General features: G+C 39.2%; 1 protein-coding gene across 1 annotated transcript; it reads right to left on the bottom strand.

Moving 5' to 3' along the window:
- Positions 1-5,090: 5,090 nt before the first annotated feature.
- On the bottom strand, positions 5,091-9,449 carry LOC131239061 (MDIS1-interacting receptor like kinase 2-like; the record flags this gene model as incomplete). Its single annotated transcript, XM_058236620.1, has 2 exons — positions 6,659-9,449; positions 5,091-5,287 (listed from the first exon to the last, which is right to left on the bottom strand). Coding segments are annotated over exons 1-2 (2,934 nt in total), but the record flags the coding sequence as incomplete, so codon positions are not given.
- Positions 9,450-19,457: the final 10,008 nt, after the last annotated feature.

Here is a 19,457-nt window from a genome sequence, read left to right as displayed (position 1 = left end):
TTTTCCTTTGATATTTTCTCTTTAGCAGTTTGGGTTCTAAATTGTTAATCACGCAGTCAGGATAATTTCTGAAAATTAGATATACGGAACCTTTTTTTTTTTTTTTTTTTTTTAAACACATGCACACACACCACCACACACTCACGCTATGCTGGGATTTGGGACCCAGATATATGGGACCCTTGATATGGGACGCAGCTTCAATGGATCCTTGACTACAGGGCCCACCGTAATGTGTGCCTTATATGCAATCGGTCCATCTGCTTTGACAAATCATTTTAGTGCGTGATCCAAATAATGAAGCAGATCTAAATCTCACATGGACCACAGTCCACCAAACAGTGGTCATTGAATACCCACCATTAAAACTTGTTTGGGACACCGGAATGTTTATTTGCCATCCAACTTATTGATAAGTTCACAAACCTAGATGAGGGATCACACAGATATCGGCATGACTCAAAACTTTTGTGGCCCACAAGAATTTTTCAATAGTCGATCACCACTCTTTCATGTTGTATGGCTCGCCTGATATTTGGATATGCTGCATTTTGGTCTCATGTCTTAAAATGAACCCACAAAATGAATGGACGGCATGGATATAAGATACCTATATTGTGTAGCCCCACAGTCAAGGATCCACCAACCTCGGTACACCAAAGCCACCTCCCTTGATACGTAGTTGCAGTACATCAACTTGCGCTAGGTCATTCACACACCCCTTAGTTTGTGGCTCCCAGTACTTGCAAGATAATAAACCAGTAGCTTTTTAGATAAGAGATACTTTAATAAGTTATTATTATTTTAGATAATGTTTTACACTAAACTCGTTTTGTAAAAACACTTTTTAATTTTTAATTTTTAATTTTTTTTTAAAAAAACCTCTCATTTGAAATAAATATATTTAGTAAACATTTATAACTAAGATTTTTTATTTTTTTGGATAGTTAATGTCATTTTTAAAAATTACAATAACTCCATTATAAAAATATTCTAAATGATTGCTTTGATGGATCTTATCATAGATGGCAAAAGAATGAATTATTACAATATTTATGTTTTAAGCTATTTGGGACGTCCATCGCGTCAAAAATTAAATATAAATTAACTATTATATGTATTCCACGTAACACCCTGGTCTTTTCAATATTTGAATATAAAAATTCTTTGAGTGTTACCATTAGAATCCAAGTAGTATACATATGTGTGTGGGGGAATTCGTAAACCTGCACTTAACTTTTATTTAGGTATGTTACACACTTGCATGTACAAATGGAGTCACAAACACACACTTGGGTGCACTTTGTCATCATAGTGAACTCAGGGCCTTCATATATCTTAAAATATTCGAGAGTTTATCAAACCAACTATTAAATCAACCATTCACAGGAAGCTAAAGACATTTGACCATCTACTTTAAATTTGGACCACCCAATCTTAATAAATTAACCACTAGATCTTTATATTTGCTCGTTCACATATTAAATCAAAATTATGATCCGCTCATCTTATTTGTCATCTATAAATATGCTTAATCAACCATTAAATATACAATTGAAGCAATTTACATATGTGAACAAGTTAATTGTTTCTTTTACTCTGTCTTTCCTTCACGGTAGGCCTCCGCCCTAGTTTTTTGGTTGGCAGAAGCCTAAAACCGCATCCATGGTTGTAAATTTTTTGGTGGATGAATGATACTTGAGATCCTTTTTTTTTTTAAAAAGGTCAATTGAGTCTAAAGGTTTATATTCTTAACATAATCACATCCAAAAACTACTTTGTATGTATCCATTTACAAAATTGACAACCTGTATACATGATTAAATCCCTAATCATACTTTAATTTTAGCCATTCGTTTGACTATTTATCACAATTGCATCGGCCAAATGAGCTACCTAAATATCAAAATAAACTATTCATTTGGAGTAGATTCCACACGGATAACACGGTGGCCCCACAGGGCTTTTCTGTTGCAGCCTATATAGCGCAGGCATTTGGCAAGCACGGAGAATCTGTTGGAATGGTTGATTTGTGTCGTTATCGGCAGTCCGAAGACAATGATTGCAAGGAGTTTGGCGATTTGTCAAAGTGAGCTACCGCCTGGCTCTGATACCATCAAATCCAAAACATCACAAGAATGTTGTGAGACAAGTGATCGTCATTATCCCTTCTAATCTTCCTAAACGTTATTTTCTTTGATATTTCGATTTTTTTTTTCCTTGATATTTCGGCTGTTTTTCGTTGGGCTCTGTTTGCCCCTGTATGTATCAGGCCGTATGATTGATTACATGCCTCCAACCTACAGAATCATTCTTTCCATTTTGTGTTCAATAACTGATTTGAAAATAAATATTTAATTATTTTGCGAAATTTTGTTTAGATAAAAAAATAAAAATAAAAATTTAAAAAATTTAAAAAAAACCCAAAATCCTACCATATATTGAGATCCTCTTTTATTCTCCATATTGCATTCAGCCAAGGGTTCAATAGTACCTGTACTCTGTCTAAGCTGAGTTCGTGTGTTGCCAGTTTTTGGTCCTTCCTGCCCGGGTCTATTTCTTGAATGTCCGGACCCAAATTCGCTCGGGTTTTCATTGGGTGTTTGGATCCGGGCTTTAAGTTGAGTTTCTTACAAATAAGAGCATTTACATAGTTGTGCCTACTGAAGGATGGATTAGATCGCACAAACGTGCCACTTTGATATGCGCATAAATGGTCTCTCCAACATGTGCGTGGAATAGGAAACGTCATTTGTTTTGCTAGAATAATCAATATATATTAAATATATGTAATTTATTTATTAAAACTAACTAGACCTGAGCCGGACCAACTAGCCTGACTTCAACTGGGTCGTGACCCAAATTTCCAAAAGATGGAGGGATTGGACCATTGAGGTTGTTTGCGGACAATCTTAGATCAGCTAGGTTGTTGAGATTTTCTATCCCTGGAGGAATGGAGCCATATATCTGATTTTTAAAGAGCAGTAAACTTGTAAGTTTGGTTAAGTTTCCAACAGTGGAAGGAATGAAACCTGTTAGACAATTACCACATCTGTAGATGGTACAGATTCTTAAGATTGCCCATTTCTTGAGCCATCGGGCCTGAAATCTGATTCTCACAGAGGTATAAGAAGGAAAGCTCAGTCAAATTTCCTGAAGTAGAAGGCAAGGAAGCAGTTAGAAGGTTACTGGACAAGTCTAGATGATACAGTTTGAGGTGCAGGTAGTTGTTTAGATTGTTCAAGGCCATGCGCGTTTCTTCCAAATTCTTCATATTTCCTATTTCCCAAGGGATGGGACCTGAAACTTGTGTTTCAAAGACATGCAGATGCATCAGCTGGTTCAAATTACCCAGAGATGGAGGGATAAAACCTGCGCGATTGTTTGTTTTGCAATATTAGGGTGAGTAGATAAACCATTAACTGCTCCTATTTCTGGAGTTATCGAACCAATTATCTGATTTTGGAAGAGGTGCTAGTGATGGAAAATTCTCATTGTACCAACTTGGGATGGAATTTCTCCACCGAGTTGATTGGTATGAAGTTTAAGGGAGATGAGTCTGGTCCAATTGGCAAAGAGATGAGATGATATTTTGCTAGTTAGCATGTTACTAGAAATGTGTAGCTCAGAAATGCATAAAGATTAGATAGTGAAAGAAGTAGGTTACAGGAGAGTTTATTGGAAGACGAATCTAGGAATGCTAGTTTGGAGAGCGTGCCAAAGGGATGGAATGGTTCCAAGGAGTGAGTTTATACTAAGATTGAGATGGACGAGCAACCATAGAAATGGAGAAAGATTTCATGATCATGGCCTGAATGACAAAAACGTCATGGTGGTCATATGAAGTTGTCTTCATTTTTGTAAAGACACATAATCTTACTCAGCTCAATATCAATATTTACATATGTGATTGAAGGTGATAAATATATTTGGACTTTCTTTTTTCTTGAAAGGTGAGAGCATACCACCTATAAATTTATTAAAAGTAAAGTAAGAAAATACAAATACGAGGAAACATAAGCAAGGACCACAACTAAAAGGGAAAAAACTCAAACAAAAGAAAATAAAGTGGACCAAAGCATAACAATGTAAGCTACGATTACAAGCCAGAGGGCCCTGTTTTATTCCACGAAACCACATGCTTCACTTGAACCAGGAGTTGTCATCCCTCCTCAAAAATCGAATCCCTGTGTAGAGCACAAAAATATATTTGGACTCGATTAATAAATTTTGAAGTAAACACGTGACTCATACTTTAATAATTTGTTGTAGCGTTTGTTGAATTATCAATGCTAGTCATTGATATCCAAGTCATGATTTATCAAGCACTCAAATCTTTGTACGTATGGTATATATGTATGAGATTCACACCATTCATCTGCCCCAATCATGGATCCATTGTACCCAAAAAATACAAGATCCTAGCTGTTCCATGAAAGATTTATGAGACTTCCTAGAGGAAATTAAGTCCTATCATTGGTCTGTATTCAATAGGCAGAACCTCTCCAATCAGCAGCTTGGATTATCTTACCCATGTGAATTTCGGGATTATGATCCATTCATGGAGGATCTAACAGATGAACAGATTGAATTTATAGCGCTCAAGCCGGCGGAGAGCACGTGGTAACAAACTTAGATGGTAGAGTTTTCCTTTTATTGAGCACACATGCCAATATGGAAATCAGGACGTTCCCCTCTTCAAGGTGGACCACAATGCACAGAGTAGATGGAATTTTGTTTCAACCATTCTTATGTTCGGTGCATAATATCAACCGTTCTTATGTTCTGTAAATAATATACATATTTGCATGCCCACTTCAGTTCTAGGTGAAAATCCAAACTGTGTGGCCCACCTGATGGAAGGTCGGATCTCACATGCCTGTTCCATATTGGCATGGGTACCTAACACGTGTACACGGTTAGCAAACCTTTTATGTCTGTGCATCTAACAGTTGACCCAACGTAATCGTGTGGAAAGCACCAAGGAGCGGGGCCTTGCTAGTGGATAGCTCATGAGACACGTGGCGCATGGATGGCCGAGATTGAGGGTTGGCATGTAAGCATGCAAGTGCCAAAGTGGCTGTAGAAACCAAACCCTTCATGTTTTCAAGCGTGGGAGGAGGAAGGCGTTGGTCCAATACATTCATCAGCAGTATATCTTGGCCACCAGACGTTGCCAACGATGAGAGGAGATCTCCAGGATGCCTTCCCATTATCACTTCAAGTGCTACAACACCAAAGCTATATACGTCGCATTTCTCGGTAACTCTCATTGTGTAAGCAAACTCTGCACAAAACATAAAAATAAGATCATGTTTCAAAACCTACATCCATCGGTACTTGGTGCTATGCCTATATATGCCTACTTCTGCTCAGACCTGAGTCTGGTGAGACACCCATTGTATGCAGCGCTTAAACCACTCAAGAACATTTTATGTGTTTGACATCCACTACGTCCATCAGGTGGGCCTTCTTGTATTCACAGTATAGCCCGAAAATGAACCTGATTCAAATGTCAAGTGCGCCATACCAAGAAGAACTAAACCACTCCTAAAACCTCGATTTACATGCATTGTGTTCCAACTGAGTTTTGAATCAGGCTTATTTTTAGTGTGTATGTGGATCTTGACGAGGCGCACCTGATGAATGGGTTGGGGGAAATATACACACCATAGTGGGCCCCCACACAAACTTATGGTTGCATATGAGAGTATGGTAATGTTACACGTATCATTCATCATATTGAGACATACATGCCAAGCTGGAACACATGTCAACAATCCGAGCTGTCCATCATGTGGGCCATGCAATGTAGATGACCTGGACTGGCCTGATCTTTCGGCTGTGGCTTCTAAATGGTGGGACCCACTTGACATATGGTCAGCATCAAGCAACATGGTCGCCATGTAGAGGGATTGGGATCTACACGTGTGGATAACTCGTGAAATCTGGTAGACATGTTTACGGGTGAGTCGAACTTTGTTTATGAGGGTGCTTTTGTGGGTTGCTCTTTTGGGAGAGTTTGATTTGAATAGGTGAGAAATGTACATAAAACCCTTCTTTCCTTTTTTGTCTTTTCTTTTCTTTCTTTTTTTTTTTTTTAAAAAAAAATAAAATAAAATTGGCATGCTGTATATCAATTTTTTTGGGCCGGGCTTGGCTTGGTCATTTTAGCCACACCTATCTCGGCCCAGTAAGCTGCACATGCATCTTACATATAGAACATGGTTTTCATTTTTATAAATGTGTGGCTCGCCTAATCAAGGGATGGATTAGGAACATTCACCATGGAGATAGGGTTTTGATCAATCTGGGGAGGATCAGGCCCAAGCCCAACCAATTTTCTCAGGCTTGGGCCTTGGGCCTTATATAATCTAGCCTGGCCATCCCATTTTCACCACAAAATGATATATATATATATATATATATATATATTGAAAATGCTTTAAATAATATGCGACTTTAAATTAGTTTCTCTACGGACAAATAGCAAATTCATGGAAATGTGATGGTCATTAAGCATTTCAAGGAACAATTGAAATAGAAGCAACTTTTTGAAGTCATGTTTATCACTAAATTTAGACATTCCATATTCCATGAAATTATCTAACATAAACAAGTAGAAGAAAATTCAAGAAACATTACCATAAGTGCATACCTGGAGCTATGTATCCATAAGTGCCTGCGAGTGTGGACCAATTAGATGAATCTGGCTTTATGAGTCTTGCGGTGCCAAAGTCAGAGACACAGGCCTCAAATTCTAAATCCAACAAAATGTTTTTACTTGATAAGTCCCGATGAATTATAGGAGGAGTGCGATCATGGTGCATGTATGATAAAGCATCGGCTACTCCTCTGATAACTTTCGTCCTCTTCACCCAATCCAATTCTACAGCTCCTTCTTTATTGCCGCTGAGGATGCTAGCTAAGCTTCCCCTTTCCATGTACTCGTACACCAAAAATGGACACCGAGCATGCGAACAAAATCCATAGAACTTTATGATGTTGCGATGTCGAATTTCTGTTAATGCTTGTATTTCTTTTTCAAAGCTTCTTTGATCATCTTGTTCGTCACCTAGTGACCAGTCAAGTTTTTTCACAGCTACAACCTGACCCATCTGTAGATCTGCTTTATAAACCCTTCCATATCCTCCAGCCCCAATGCAATATTTGTTATTGAAATCCTCCGTTGCCCTGATGATTTCTTCATATGCAATCTTTCCATCGAAATTACATATTGCAAATAGATTTCCATTTTTCACTTCTAAGTCTTGTTTCTCTGCATTTCTTGTTCTGCGGGATCTTTGTAGGAACATGTAAAAAATGGTGGCAAATACAACTAGAAGAAATAAGGCTGACATTATAGGAATAATGATCAAAACCTTGTGGTCTTTCTTCCCATTCTGAGGCTTTATTGAAGAGGAATTACAAGGTTGCACGCCTTTTGCTTCACCGCATAAACCTTTGTTCTCGATGAATGCCCATGACGGAGCCAGACGGAAGGCTTTGCTGTCAGGGAGAGGGCCCACCAAATCATTGTATGAAAAGTCGATGGAAGATAAACTGATCATCTCTTTGAACGACGACGGAATGGAGCCTGAGAGTGAATTGTGGGAGAGATTTAGCTTTTCCAACATTTGTAGTTTCCCAAGTTGTTGGGTTATCTCTCCCGAAAGTAAGTTACAGCTGAGATCCAAGGTAATCTGTAGGCGTATTAGATTACCAATCTGAAATGGAATGCTTCCATTCAAATAATTCTCACTCATGCTCAAATACTGCAATTTGGAGCATTCCCCCAGTAGCTGTGGTATCGGCCCACCCAGCTTGTTCTTTGATAGGTCAAGAATTGCCAAATTGTATAGTTTTCCAATTTCACCAGGTACCGAACCAGATAGTCGGTTATTTTGTAAACTCAACTTGTAAAGCATGGACAAACTCCCCAGGCTAGTAGGAATCTTTCCTTGTAGGTTGTTTGAAGACAGGTTGAGTTCCTGTAGCTGACTTAGCTTCCCAATCTGCGGCGGAATTCTACCAGTGAGATTGTTCTCAGAGATTTTTAGAAGCGTCAGGTTTTGACATTGTCCCCATTTTGGTGACAGCTCACCATGCAATTTATTATAACTCAGATCGATGTACTCTAAACTAGGATATACTCCGAAAACTTGGGATATATTTCCTGTGAGCTGATTATGCTCCAGCCGGACTCTTATTAAGGTGGTGCAGTTTCTCAGGCTTTCAGGGATGGGACCGGTGAAATGGTTGTTATGGGCAGTGAAGTGCGTTAATGATCTGTTTTGGCATACTTGAGGTAGGTGACCAGAGAAGTAGTTGTCATCCAAAGATAGGATCTTCAAACGTGTTAGATTTGAGATTTCTGTGGGTATTGAATCAGATAACAGATTATCGAAGAGAGCAAGTACAGTTAGGCTTGACAGATTTCCAAGAGATGGAGGGATTGGACCAGTGAGGTTGTTCTCAAACAACCTTAGATCAGTTAGGTGGTAGAGATTTCCTATCTGTTGAGGAATTGAGCCATGGAAGTGATTTGCATAGAGTAGCAAGCTCTTGAGTTTGGTCACATTTCCTAGATTAGAAGGAATGGAACCTGCTAGAAGGTTTCCACACACTTGAAACGTTGTCAGTATTTTAAGGTTGCCTATTTCACTTGGTATGGGGCCAGAAATTTCATTCCCGCAGAGGAACACGAAGTTAATTCTGGTCATGTTTCCTATAGTGGCAGGAAGGGAACCATTCAGCAGGTTAGCAGCTGCGTCTAGCTGAACCAGAAATTTGAGATTTCCTAGTTGCTGAGGGATTGAACCAGATATCAGATTATTAGATATGTATAAGTTAAAGAGTTTGGTCAAGTTTCCTAAAGAGGATGGGATAGAACCTGTTATATTGTTTTGTGACAAGTCTATCATTGTTAGCTTCTTCAACTCCCCTATCTCTTTAGGAATTGAACCAGAAAGCTGATTCGAAGAAAGCTGAAGGGTGAGTAGTTCAGAAAGAGTGCCAATTTGAGCTGGGATGCTTCCAAAGAGTGCATTGTGGTCGAGAACGATATGGGCCAGGTTTGGGAAGGAGGAGAAGCTCAAGTTATCAAGCTTACCTTTCAAACCTGAACGATATAGGCTTATTCCTGTTACTCTTCCAGCACGGTTGCATGAGATTCCGGTCCAGTTGCATGGAGAGTTATCTTGGGTGGTAGAAGCATTGGCGTTGGGGAGTAACGACCATGAACTGAGCGCCTGTCTTTCTAATAGACTAGCTTTCCATTTGAGTAGAGCTTCCGCTTCAGCTTGGGATTCCAGGGAAGCTGCAGAATTGTTAGAGGAAAGTACCATTGCCCATAGAAGCAGCAAAACAAGGGACAGGGATTTGTCTATGGCCATGTTAACTATGTATGTGGAGGTGCGAGTTATCCATCATGTGTTAGAAAGCATTATATAGGGGCTTAAAAAAAACTCCTTATTTTTCTCAAGATTGCTCTGTGAATCGAGTTGTATTTAGTTGCATTCGGTCACTCGGACTGTCAAATCATTGATCTGGACCGTTCATTAGGTCCAAAGCACATTTCATCAGCAACCATGCAAGTATCAATCCAATAATCGGATAAATATTGACAATTCTATTCTTGATATGTACAGTCAAAATCATTTACACAAAAATAGGCCCAATCAATAGCGTGTTTCTCGTAGCAACAAATGAAAGATGGTTAATTGCTGCTCATGACTGTCGATACGCATTGTTAATTGTCCATCAGACAGGAGCCATGGGTATCAACCGGGGGCTAAAGTGAAAAGTGAAGAGTACAAATTCTCTGGAAAAAAATCAGAGGATACTACTCTAAGGTTCTCGGTGTCGTTATTTACGCATCCATTGGATGCTCATACCACAACTCCAAATATATTGGGCCTATTATGATGTTTTACTTATATCCACTCTGTCTATCCATTTCAACAGCTCATTTTAAGACATGAACCCAAACATAAGAGAGATCCTAAATTGAAATGGGCCACACCATTAAGAAACAGTGGGGATGGAAACACACTCTTGAAACCTGTATGAGCCCAACCGTTCTATGTTTATATGCCATCCAACTTGTTGACGTTGTGGTTCACACATGGATGGGAAAACAAAAATGTCATCCTCATCCAAAATTCAAAAAGGTTTCAATGGTAGGTGTTCAATTTCTATTTTTTGTTATGCTTTTGTCCCACTTGAGTTTTAGACGTCCTTTGATCGTGCCCGTGCCCTAAAATGACTAGCAAAGATATAGCATAAACTTCATGGTAGGCCTCGTGCCCTAAAATGACTAGCAAAGATATAGCATAAACTTCATGGTAGGCCTCACAGTGCTTGGGTTGTATAGGAAGGTAATTCGTGTCCACTGTTGGATCTAATGGAAAGGGTTAAATTGTTATTAGATACAAGAAAATATTTGATTGTCACTGTAAGGCTACATCTGAAAGTGGACCACATGGAAGTGGATTTATATTTGGTGTGTTGAGGTCACCAAGTTCTGTGGGCTGCACCATAATGTATGCGTTATGTATTCATCCATTTGGCAAGATCATACTTGGAATGGGTCAAAAAAATGAGGCAAATTCAAAGCTTAAGTGTACCATTCATTGGTTTTGAAAGACCATGATAGGATATGATTATAAAAATCGACAATATCCAAAACTCAGGTGGGCCTTTCTATCAAAACACCGGAAACAATAACATCTACCATTTAAACTGTAAGAGAAAATATCATCTAATACAAAACTTCTATCACCGTTTCGCCAAACAAAAAAAAAAGGCATGCTTTGAGCTCAAAAATCAAATTTTAGGAAAAAAATTATTATTTCTAATAATTCCGATTTTTATATTATTATTATTTTTTTAATTTTAAGAATATTAGATTTTTAATAATGTAAGACTATTTTAGCAAAAGTATATTTAGAATTTTTATTTTTAGAATTAACATTTATAGGAGTTTTACTATAATTAGTACTTTTATTAGAGTTATAATTTTATTATTTTTGGTAATTACGAATTTTAGTTTAATTTTTTCTTTATTAACAGTGTAACTGAGACATACATTCAATAATTATTGATTAATAAAATTCTAAAATTTTTATCGTGCATTCAAGAAAATACCTCGTGGATTTAAAGTTTGGATTATTTGAAATAGCCGTGTGATCTTTCTTTTTATCCCTTTACGGTCTTAGTTACAATGGCCCAACAGTATCAAGGTTAAATTTGTCATTTGATGCAAGGATATCTTTGATTTTCACTTCAAGGTCCACATCTAACCAGGAGCTTTTTCGGTGGACCCGTCAGGATTGCAGGAGTCGAATGCAGGTGTTGTGACCGTCCGTATTGCCTTGCAACTATGCCATGTAAACGTTCTTAAACAGATGGGGTAGGAATAATAAATTCGTGTTTCTCGATAGCCTATTTTCTCTCTCATGTCATCGTGTTTATAATTGCATTGTCTTTTATCGGTCAATGCATTCACAACAAAGCGCACCAAAAGCTACTTATGTTTTAGCACAACGTAACTATTGGGCAAGTCTCCGCGTTTAACAGTACCTGAAAAGCATGTGGTGCAACTAAAGGCTCCGTGAGGCCACCGTGCTGTGTGTAAGTTGCTCGCCCAAGCTTAAATCTTTCCGGCCCGCCATCATATTTATATGACACCCAAACACTGGATAAGTTGAGTTCATCCGGGATGAAGGAGAAAAAAAAAAATTCCAGCCTGATCAATGGTATACATCCTGTCATAATTGTTATATGTAGTGCAGTGCACTTGAGTTGGGTTTTTGATCCACATGATTTCTGGGTCACCTTGCAACATGAGCCGGCACAATTAATGATGAACGGATCAGATCTCAAATGCACATCTCACAGTAAAACGCACGATAGATTTTGTTGCACCGCTGCCTGGTACTCCTTCCTCTTTCCAACCATTTGGATAAAGTAAATTTGACGCACCCTATAGACTAGCATAGATCACCGAAAAGCATTTGCTTAGTGTTTTTCGCATGGGAGGCAAGTGGAGCAATAAGCGAACGAGGGAATTACCAATGGCAATGGGCTGACCTAGGGCAAGACAAGATCAGCCGACCCTAGAACCCTAAGACCTGCTCCAGGCCATAATAGACTAAATAGTTCCGCCCAGCCCTTTAGAGGCCAGACTAGGGCTGGGTTAGGTCTAAGAACAAGGCTAACTTATATTAAGTAATTACGTTACTTTTTTCGCTTAGGGCATGTTTGATTTTCCAAATCCAATGTAAATGCAAGATAGTTTTGATAAGCATAATTGTAAAGGTAATTTATGTGCAAAAATCTATTTATCTTATTAAGTAATGTTTTTAGCCTTTCAACTTATAACTTTTCTACTCCTCTCTCATTGTACATGTCAAAGAGTTTGTCTCACTGTTCATGTCAAAGCAGGCCATATGTGGACAGTTTAAATTGAAGGTGTGGCTCATATGATGGACAATCCACATCAAAGGTGGACCCACATAATGGATGACCCCATATTAATGTAGGCCCACATATGGTTAGTCCACATCAAAAGGCCATAATAATAAAAAGCTCACATCCAAAGTGAGCTGGTATGATGGACGACTCACTTCAAAGGTGGGGCCTATGTGATGGATGGTCAACATCAAAAGTGGGCTTCAACATGATGGGCAATGGACATTGAGGTGGCCCCACACGATGGATGACTGATATTGAGGTGGCCCCACATGATGGACGGTCCACATCAAACGTTGGCCTCTAATGATGAATGACCTACATCCAAGGTGAGCCTTGCATGACAGGCAACCCACATTGAAGCTGGGGTCCGTATGATGGATAGTCCACACCAAAGGTGAGCTCCACATGATGGAAAATTAATAATGGTGGGCCCCACAAGATGATTCATATCAAGGCAGGCCCCACATAATGGACAGTCGACATCAAAGGTTGTACCTAATGATGAGTAGCCCATATCCAATGTGGGCCCTACATGATGGATAGCACACATGATGGACGGTCTACATCAAAGGTGGGCTCAACATAATGGATACTGGATATTGATGATGGGCCCCACTTGACGGATGACTAATATCAAAAGCGAGCCCTACGTAATAAATGGTACACATTAAAGATTGGACCATAATGATGAAAGGGCCACATCCAAGGTGGGCCCAGCATGATGGATGGCCCACATCAAAGGTGGGGCTCACACAATGAATGGTCCAAATCAAATGTTGGCCCCACATGATAGATGATGGATGTGAAGGCGACTAAACAAACAAAGGGATAATTACTTGTGATGTTGGAAACTATATATGCTTTTCTACTTTTTAGTTGATAAGTATGTTGTTTACCAAACATACTTATTGGCTGAATAAGTAGAAACCACAATAAGCTACTTAAATGGCATAAGTAGCTTATTTAACTTATGATTCAAACGCCCCACAAGTTATAAATAAGTTACATATAATTGGTGTGCATTCAGTGCGTGTGCTTATTTGTGAACTATTATGTGCTCTTCCCAAGTATTAGAGTTTTTTTTTTTTTTTTTTTTTTTTGAATTAACCAAGTGCATACCCCACCCAGTTATCCACCCGATGCATATACTATGAGGGCATGAATGAAATGTTCACGGTCTAAGTGAGGTCCACAATTTGGATTGTTAAGTGACTGCTGATCATCCATCACTACAAGCACAAGTGTAACAACTCCATAATCTGCATTACTAATACCTATGTATTATATGGTATACACCAAGGCAATGGATTAGACCAAACCATTCATCATTGGCCTGGCCTAGCATGGTATGGACACCAAGCCTAGATTTCAAGCTAACCAGCCCTTGGGCCAAGCTTTGGTGGCCAACACCTGTTTTACAGGCTTATTGGGTTATACACTGGATGTTAGCTCAAGAGGTAAAAAATTATCAACATCCACAACTGGCCACACCACATGCACTAGTGGGAATGGGATGCCAACTATAAGTTTGTGTGTGGACCACCAAATATTATATCTTTCATCATACCCGTTAATCAGATCTAACTCACTAGGATGAAGAGAAGATACAAAAATCAGCTTGGTAAGAAACTTAAATGGACCACACCTTGTGAACATAGTGATTTTGGGAGCAATTTTATTTTGTGTATCCCATGTGAGTTTTTAGTTGGACTCATCTTTTATATGATTCAAATTGGTTTGACGCCACAGAGCATCCCAAGGTCTCTTCTTCTTATGGGCTACATGCAGAGAAGAGAAGTCATGCCATGCCAGCTACAATATTAGAAAAGAAAAAAGAAAGAGGAAAAAAAAAGAAAAATAAGTGAAGCGGGTTTAATCTAAGCAATCACTTTTGAAACAAAATCTCAGCTATTCTTGTGCACTAGCTACATTTTTATGACAAAAATCCTGAAGAATAATTGGGAAGGACAAAATATCCAAAGCTATTGGCGTCATATATTGTAGATGCTCAATAAAGGACAAAACAACGTGTTTCTCGAACTGGAATCATCTACCGCCCCGTATTAAGGAGCACATAAAGCACCCAAGCTCTCCGGGCCCGGCCACCATGTTTTATTTGTTAAATCCACTCTCCCCATCCATCAGCTGCTTTTGTTGATGTTAGATCCTTAAGAAAAGACTCAGACAGATTCACAACTCAGGCGGACCACACCACAGGGAACAATAGGGATGGGTTGGGCCCACCATTGGTTTGTGTAGACTAGCGTGCTTGAGCTGCATTTCAAAACTCATATTGATTTACATGCAGAGATGCTTCGTCCATGGGACCACATGTACATGTGGATGACACAACATCCAAAACCCTAGGAAAGAATGAAAATTCATACGTGGAATTGCTGTGCTCAGAATAGGATGTAAATAAAATCTACTGACAAAAGTATGCCGAAATACCTGTTTGGTAGCCACTTAAACATGAGTTCATCTCATTTTAGTTAAATAGTAATTATGTATTAGATATTATATAAATTGCTGGTTATGAGGATTACTTTTTAATCCCCACAAAAAATAAAAATAAAAATGAGGATTATCTTTAATATATAATTACAATGAACTAAAATAGATGAGCTCATTTTTTTAAGTGCCTGCCAAAAAGGCCCCAAGATGATCATCTTATGGTTTATGGGAATTAACAAATTAAATGAGATGGTTCTATTTCTGAATTTGGTCTATGAATCTAAAATATAGGTGAGGATTCCTGATCTCTCAACTCAAGATCAAGGAGTTGAATTGATCACCCAACCACGGGAGTAGCCGGATTTTGTAAATAGTGTCCCATCTGGTCAGTAGACCAGCCTCATTTTCTAAAAAGTGTCCCATGTGGTAAGTGGACCAGCCTGATTTTTCAGGTCAGGCGCATCTAGATTATGGAGCCTATCTGATAGACGGCTTAGATCTCACAGCTTGGTACCAAATGGAAGACTCTCCTTTTGAGTGGGTACCTGGGGTAATTCACAAGGGAGAGAGTACTTGCGGTCGTTGACGAGTTCTAGTCTCTGACCGAAAGTCTCATATACTGGAATTGTCTACACTCACTCGTTTTACGTCAGCTTGAAGCATCCAAGCACTTTACAGTCCACATGGTGATCACTAAATCTCCACTGTTTCCTTTCGTATGTAAGCCTTGAGTTTTGGATCCACCTGATTTTTGTTTTGTTGTACTAGAATGATCCGGCAAAACGGATGGACGGAGTGGATTTCTCTTCCCAGCGTGCAGGAACTTTATGCGAAAGCCTTCCGACAGGAAATCTGCGTCGTGTTTTATGCCTGGAGCATCAAAGCAACTCTCCTTTTGAGCCGTGAAAGGGAATTGAAATCTGCGTCGTGTTCTACGCCTAGAGCATCAAAGCAACTCTCCTTTGGACCACTGCCAGCAATGAAAGCGAGAGTCAAGATAGAGAATTTAACCTGATTGACGGAGTGAATTTTACATGTACATCATGGTCGGGGCCACAGACTTGGGTGTTTTGGGCCTTGAGAATAACAGTATCTCTCCCTTTCGGTGGGAACGTGAGGGAATTGAGAGTCAAGGTGAGAAAACTTTCTGGGTCTTTGGTCAGGTCTATATGCTTGGCGACTTCAACAATTAAGGCTAGAATAAAGAAGGTCTTCTGGACTAGAATTGTCTAATGCACAACGTGAATCACGCAAGCTCTGTGGGGCCAATCATGTTGTATATGTAAAATCTCCCTTTCAGTGGAAACTTGAGGGAATTGAGAGTCAAGGTGAGAAAACTTTCTGGGCCTTTGGTTAGGTCTATATGCTTGGCGACTACAGCAATTAAGGCTAGAATAAATGTGGTCTCCTGGACTAGAATTGTCTAATGCACAACGTGAATCACACAAGCTCTGTGGGGCCAATCATGTTGTATATGTAAAATCCTCTCCGTCCAAGAGGAAATAATAAGGGGCCAGTCATGTTGTATGCGTAAAATCCCCTCCGTCCATGAGGAAAATAATTTATTATTTAGACCGTATATAGACAAAGCTAAGCCCGATTAGCAATTCAGATGGTCTACACTAATTAGAATAAGATAAAAACTATATCTTAGAACCATTTGTAGTACCCTATTTCTCGCAATTCTGAGAAAGTCAATATGAGGGTGACATGTGGCATTGTATGAGCTAGAAATAAGAAGTGAGTAAAAAAATCTTCAAAGATTTGGAGTGCTTTTTGCAGGTTTACAGTTGGTCAAAAGTCTTATTTTATACATTAGTGGATGGTTGACAAAATGTTATGGTCGATATATAAGAAGCATAATCCAGATATTGAAGATATAAAAGGTGACTAAGGGTAACCAAAACAAAACCTTAGTTGGCAAAAATGAAGCAAGTAGTCAATATGCGTTTGGAAGAGGAACAGTTAGGAAGAAGAAACGTAATAGAAATAATGATATATAAAGAGGTTTTTTCAGCTACTGTAATCATTGCAATAATGGAAGAAGGATATGGAAGAATAAGCTCAACAAAAATCTATAAATTGTAAAGAAATTCAATAGAGATGAACACAACCTATCCAATCCTACACAACAAACAAACTTATTTATCAATTTACTTTATTTCGGTTATTTTAAGAGCAGTAGTAATCAAGTAGGGGTAATTTTTATTTATAATATTTAGTTGTAATACAAGCTTATGCTCATACGCTAGATTTGTTCTTTATCCAACATCAAGTAGTTCTTTTAAGAGATGTATTCTTATAGTTGCTCTCAATGACCAATTATGAGTTTTTCTTTTTATTTGATTTTCACTAGTATTTTGAAAGTTCTTTCTTGTAAATGGCATAAAGTAACACTTTCATGAAAATAGAAATTTTGTTCATAAGGCCAGGAATCAAGGAATGCCATGTCCTACATCAACCTTGCTACAACATAATGCATACACCAAAACTCCCATGTGGCTGAACATGTTTACTGTTAATAAACAAATATGTTCATATTCACCGAAAAGAGGCTAACTATTCTACACCTAGGATTTTTATTTTGGGGGGCCTCATCACATCAATGGTCTAGATCACCGTACCATGGGTGACGCTTTAACAAAATTAAAACCTAACCTTACCTAGACCAGGCTGATTTTGTAAATATAGTGTCACATCTCGTATGTGGACCAGCCCCATTTTGTAAAATGTGTCTCTTGTGATGAGCGGACCAGCCTCATTTTCTAAAAGTGTCCCATGTGGTAAGTGTACCAGCCTGATTTTTCAGGTCAGGCGCAGTCCTTGCTGGGTCGTAGACGAGTCGTGCTCTCTGGCCGGCAGAGACCGCAGTAATGAAAGAGTGCATGAGAGAGTGCTTGCTGGGTCGTTGACGAATTCTCGTCTGTAACCTGCAGCAATGAAAGCGAGACTCACGTCTGTCTCAGCCAGACCGGAATTGTCTACACCACTTGTTTTACTCTAGGCTTGAAGCACACAAGGTCCACATGTTGTATACGTCAAGTTCACTCTGTCCATAGGCGAGAATCCGTATTTGGACCTTACATACAGAGGATAAGTCTGATTAACAACTCACTTAGCCCACACTAATGAAAACAACGTAGAATTTCCCCCAAACTGCTATCATCCTAATATTTCTTATCTTCTCCTCACCTTCATGAGTTACGCCTGATTAACGGGTTTTATGAAAGATTTACACCATGGTTGCCCCACTCACAAACCAATGGTTGGCCCAATGTATCATGTGGTGTGGCCCATCTGAGATATGGATCAGATGACATTTGGCCTAAGAGCCTAACATCAATGATTAAATGTGATCCACGGATTTAATTTTGCATATACATCATGGTGGACCCACATAATTAGTTGTTTTAGGATGCCGATTTCCAGCATAAGCGTTTCCCAGGAAGTTCGTGGGATGGGATGCTACGTGACGCCCACCTTGATGTTAGAGAGAAATCCACTCCATCCATCCATTTTGCTGAATCATTTCTCTCCATCCATCCGTTTTGCTGAATCATTTTAGCACATCAGAGCAAAAATAAGGTGGATCAAAAACTCTAGGTGGCCATACGAGAGGGAAAACTAGGGAAAGAGTTGCCTAAAGGCGAAACCTTCTTGGGCTCCACCTTGATGACTATATGCCATCCAAACCGTTTAAACACTAAAAACTCAGACTGAAACAAGAAACTTTTGTGGCTATACAAATGTTTCAATGGTGGTCACTAAATCTCCATTGTTTCCTCTGGTATATGGGCTTGAGTTTCGGATCCACCTAACTTTTGGTTTATTGTCCTAAAATTATCCGGAAAAACAGATGGACGGAGTGGATCACACCACAACAACCTCCTGCGAATGGCTTTAACAGTAAATCCACGTCCGGTGTTTTAGGCATAGACTGGAGGATCAAAGTGACTCTCCTTTTAGAGAATTTTCTAAGCCTTTGGAAGTTGGACGCGGATTGCGTCCTACCCCCGCCCGGACTGTAATCCGTCTGGGCGGGGCTCTGTGGGGTCTAAAGTGACGCAAATATTTTATCCAAGCCGTTAATAGCTTTTATCAGATCATGTTTAGGTATGAGCCAAAAAATTAAGTAGTTACAGGGCTTAAGTGGACCACAAAGTGGGGATTGAACCTCCACCATTAAAAACTTTTTGGGAGTTGGAGAAGTTTCAGATCAAGATGATATTTGTTTTTTAACTTCATCCACATCTACATGACCTTATGAATAGGTTGGATGGTAAAAAAAAAACATCACGGTAGCCCTTAGCAAGGTTTCAACGGTGGTTGTCATTACCACTGCAGCTTTCTTTGGTGTGGTCTATTGGAAAAGTGGACCTGATTAAAATTTATTCTGATACCTTAAAATGATCTAAAAAACACGATTAACAGCGTGGATAAAACACTTACATCACGGTGGGCCCCACCGATCCCTGCCTGGACGGATTACCGTCGGGGCGGGGGTAGGACGCAATCCGCGTCGACCT

This window comes from Magnolia sinica, chromosome 3 (assembly GCF_029962835.1).
Source record: "Magnolia sinica isolate HGM2019 chromosome 3, MsV1, whole genome shotgun sequence".
NCBI lineage: Eukaryota > Viridiplantae > Streptophyta > Magnoliopsida > Magnoliales > Magnoliaceae > Magnolia > Magnolia sinica.
The sequence above is the reverse complement of the archived record's forward strand: the minus strand, read 5'-3'. Positions and strand labels throughout refer to the sequence as shown.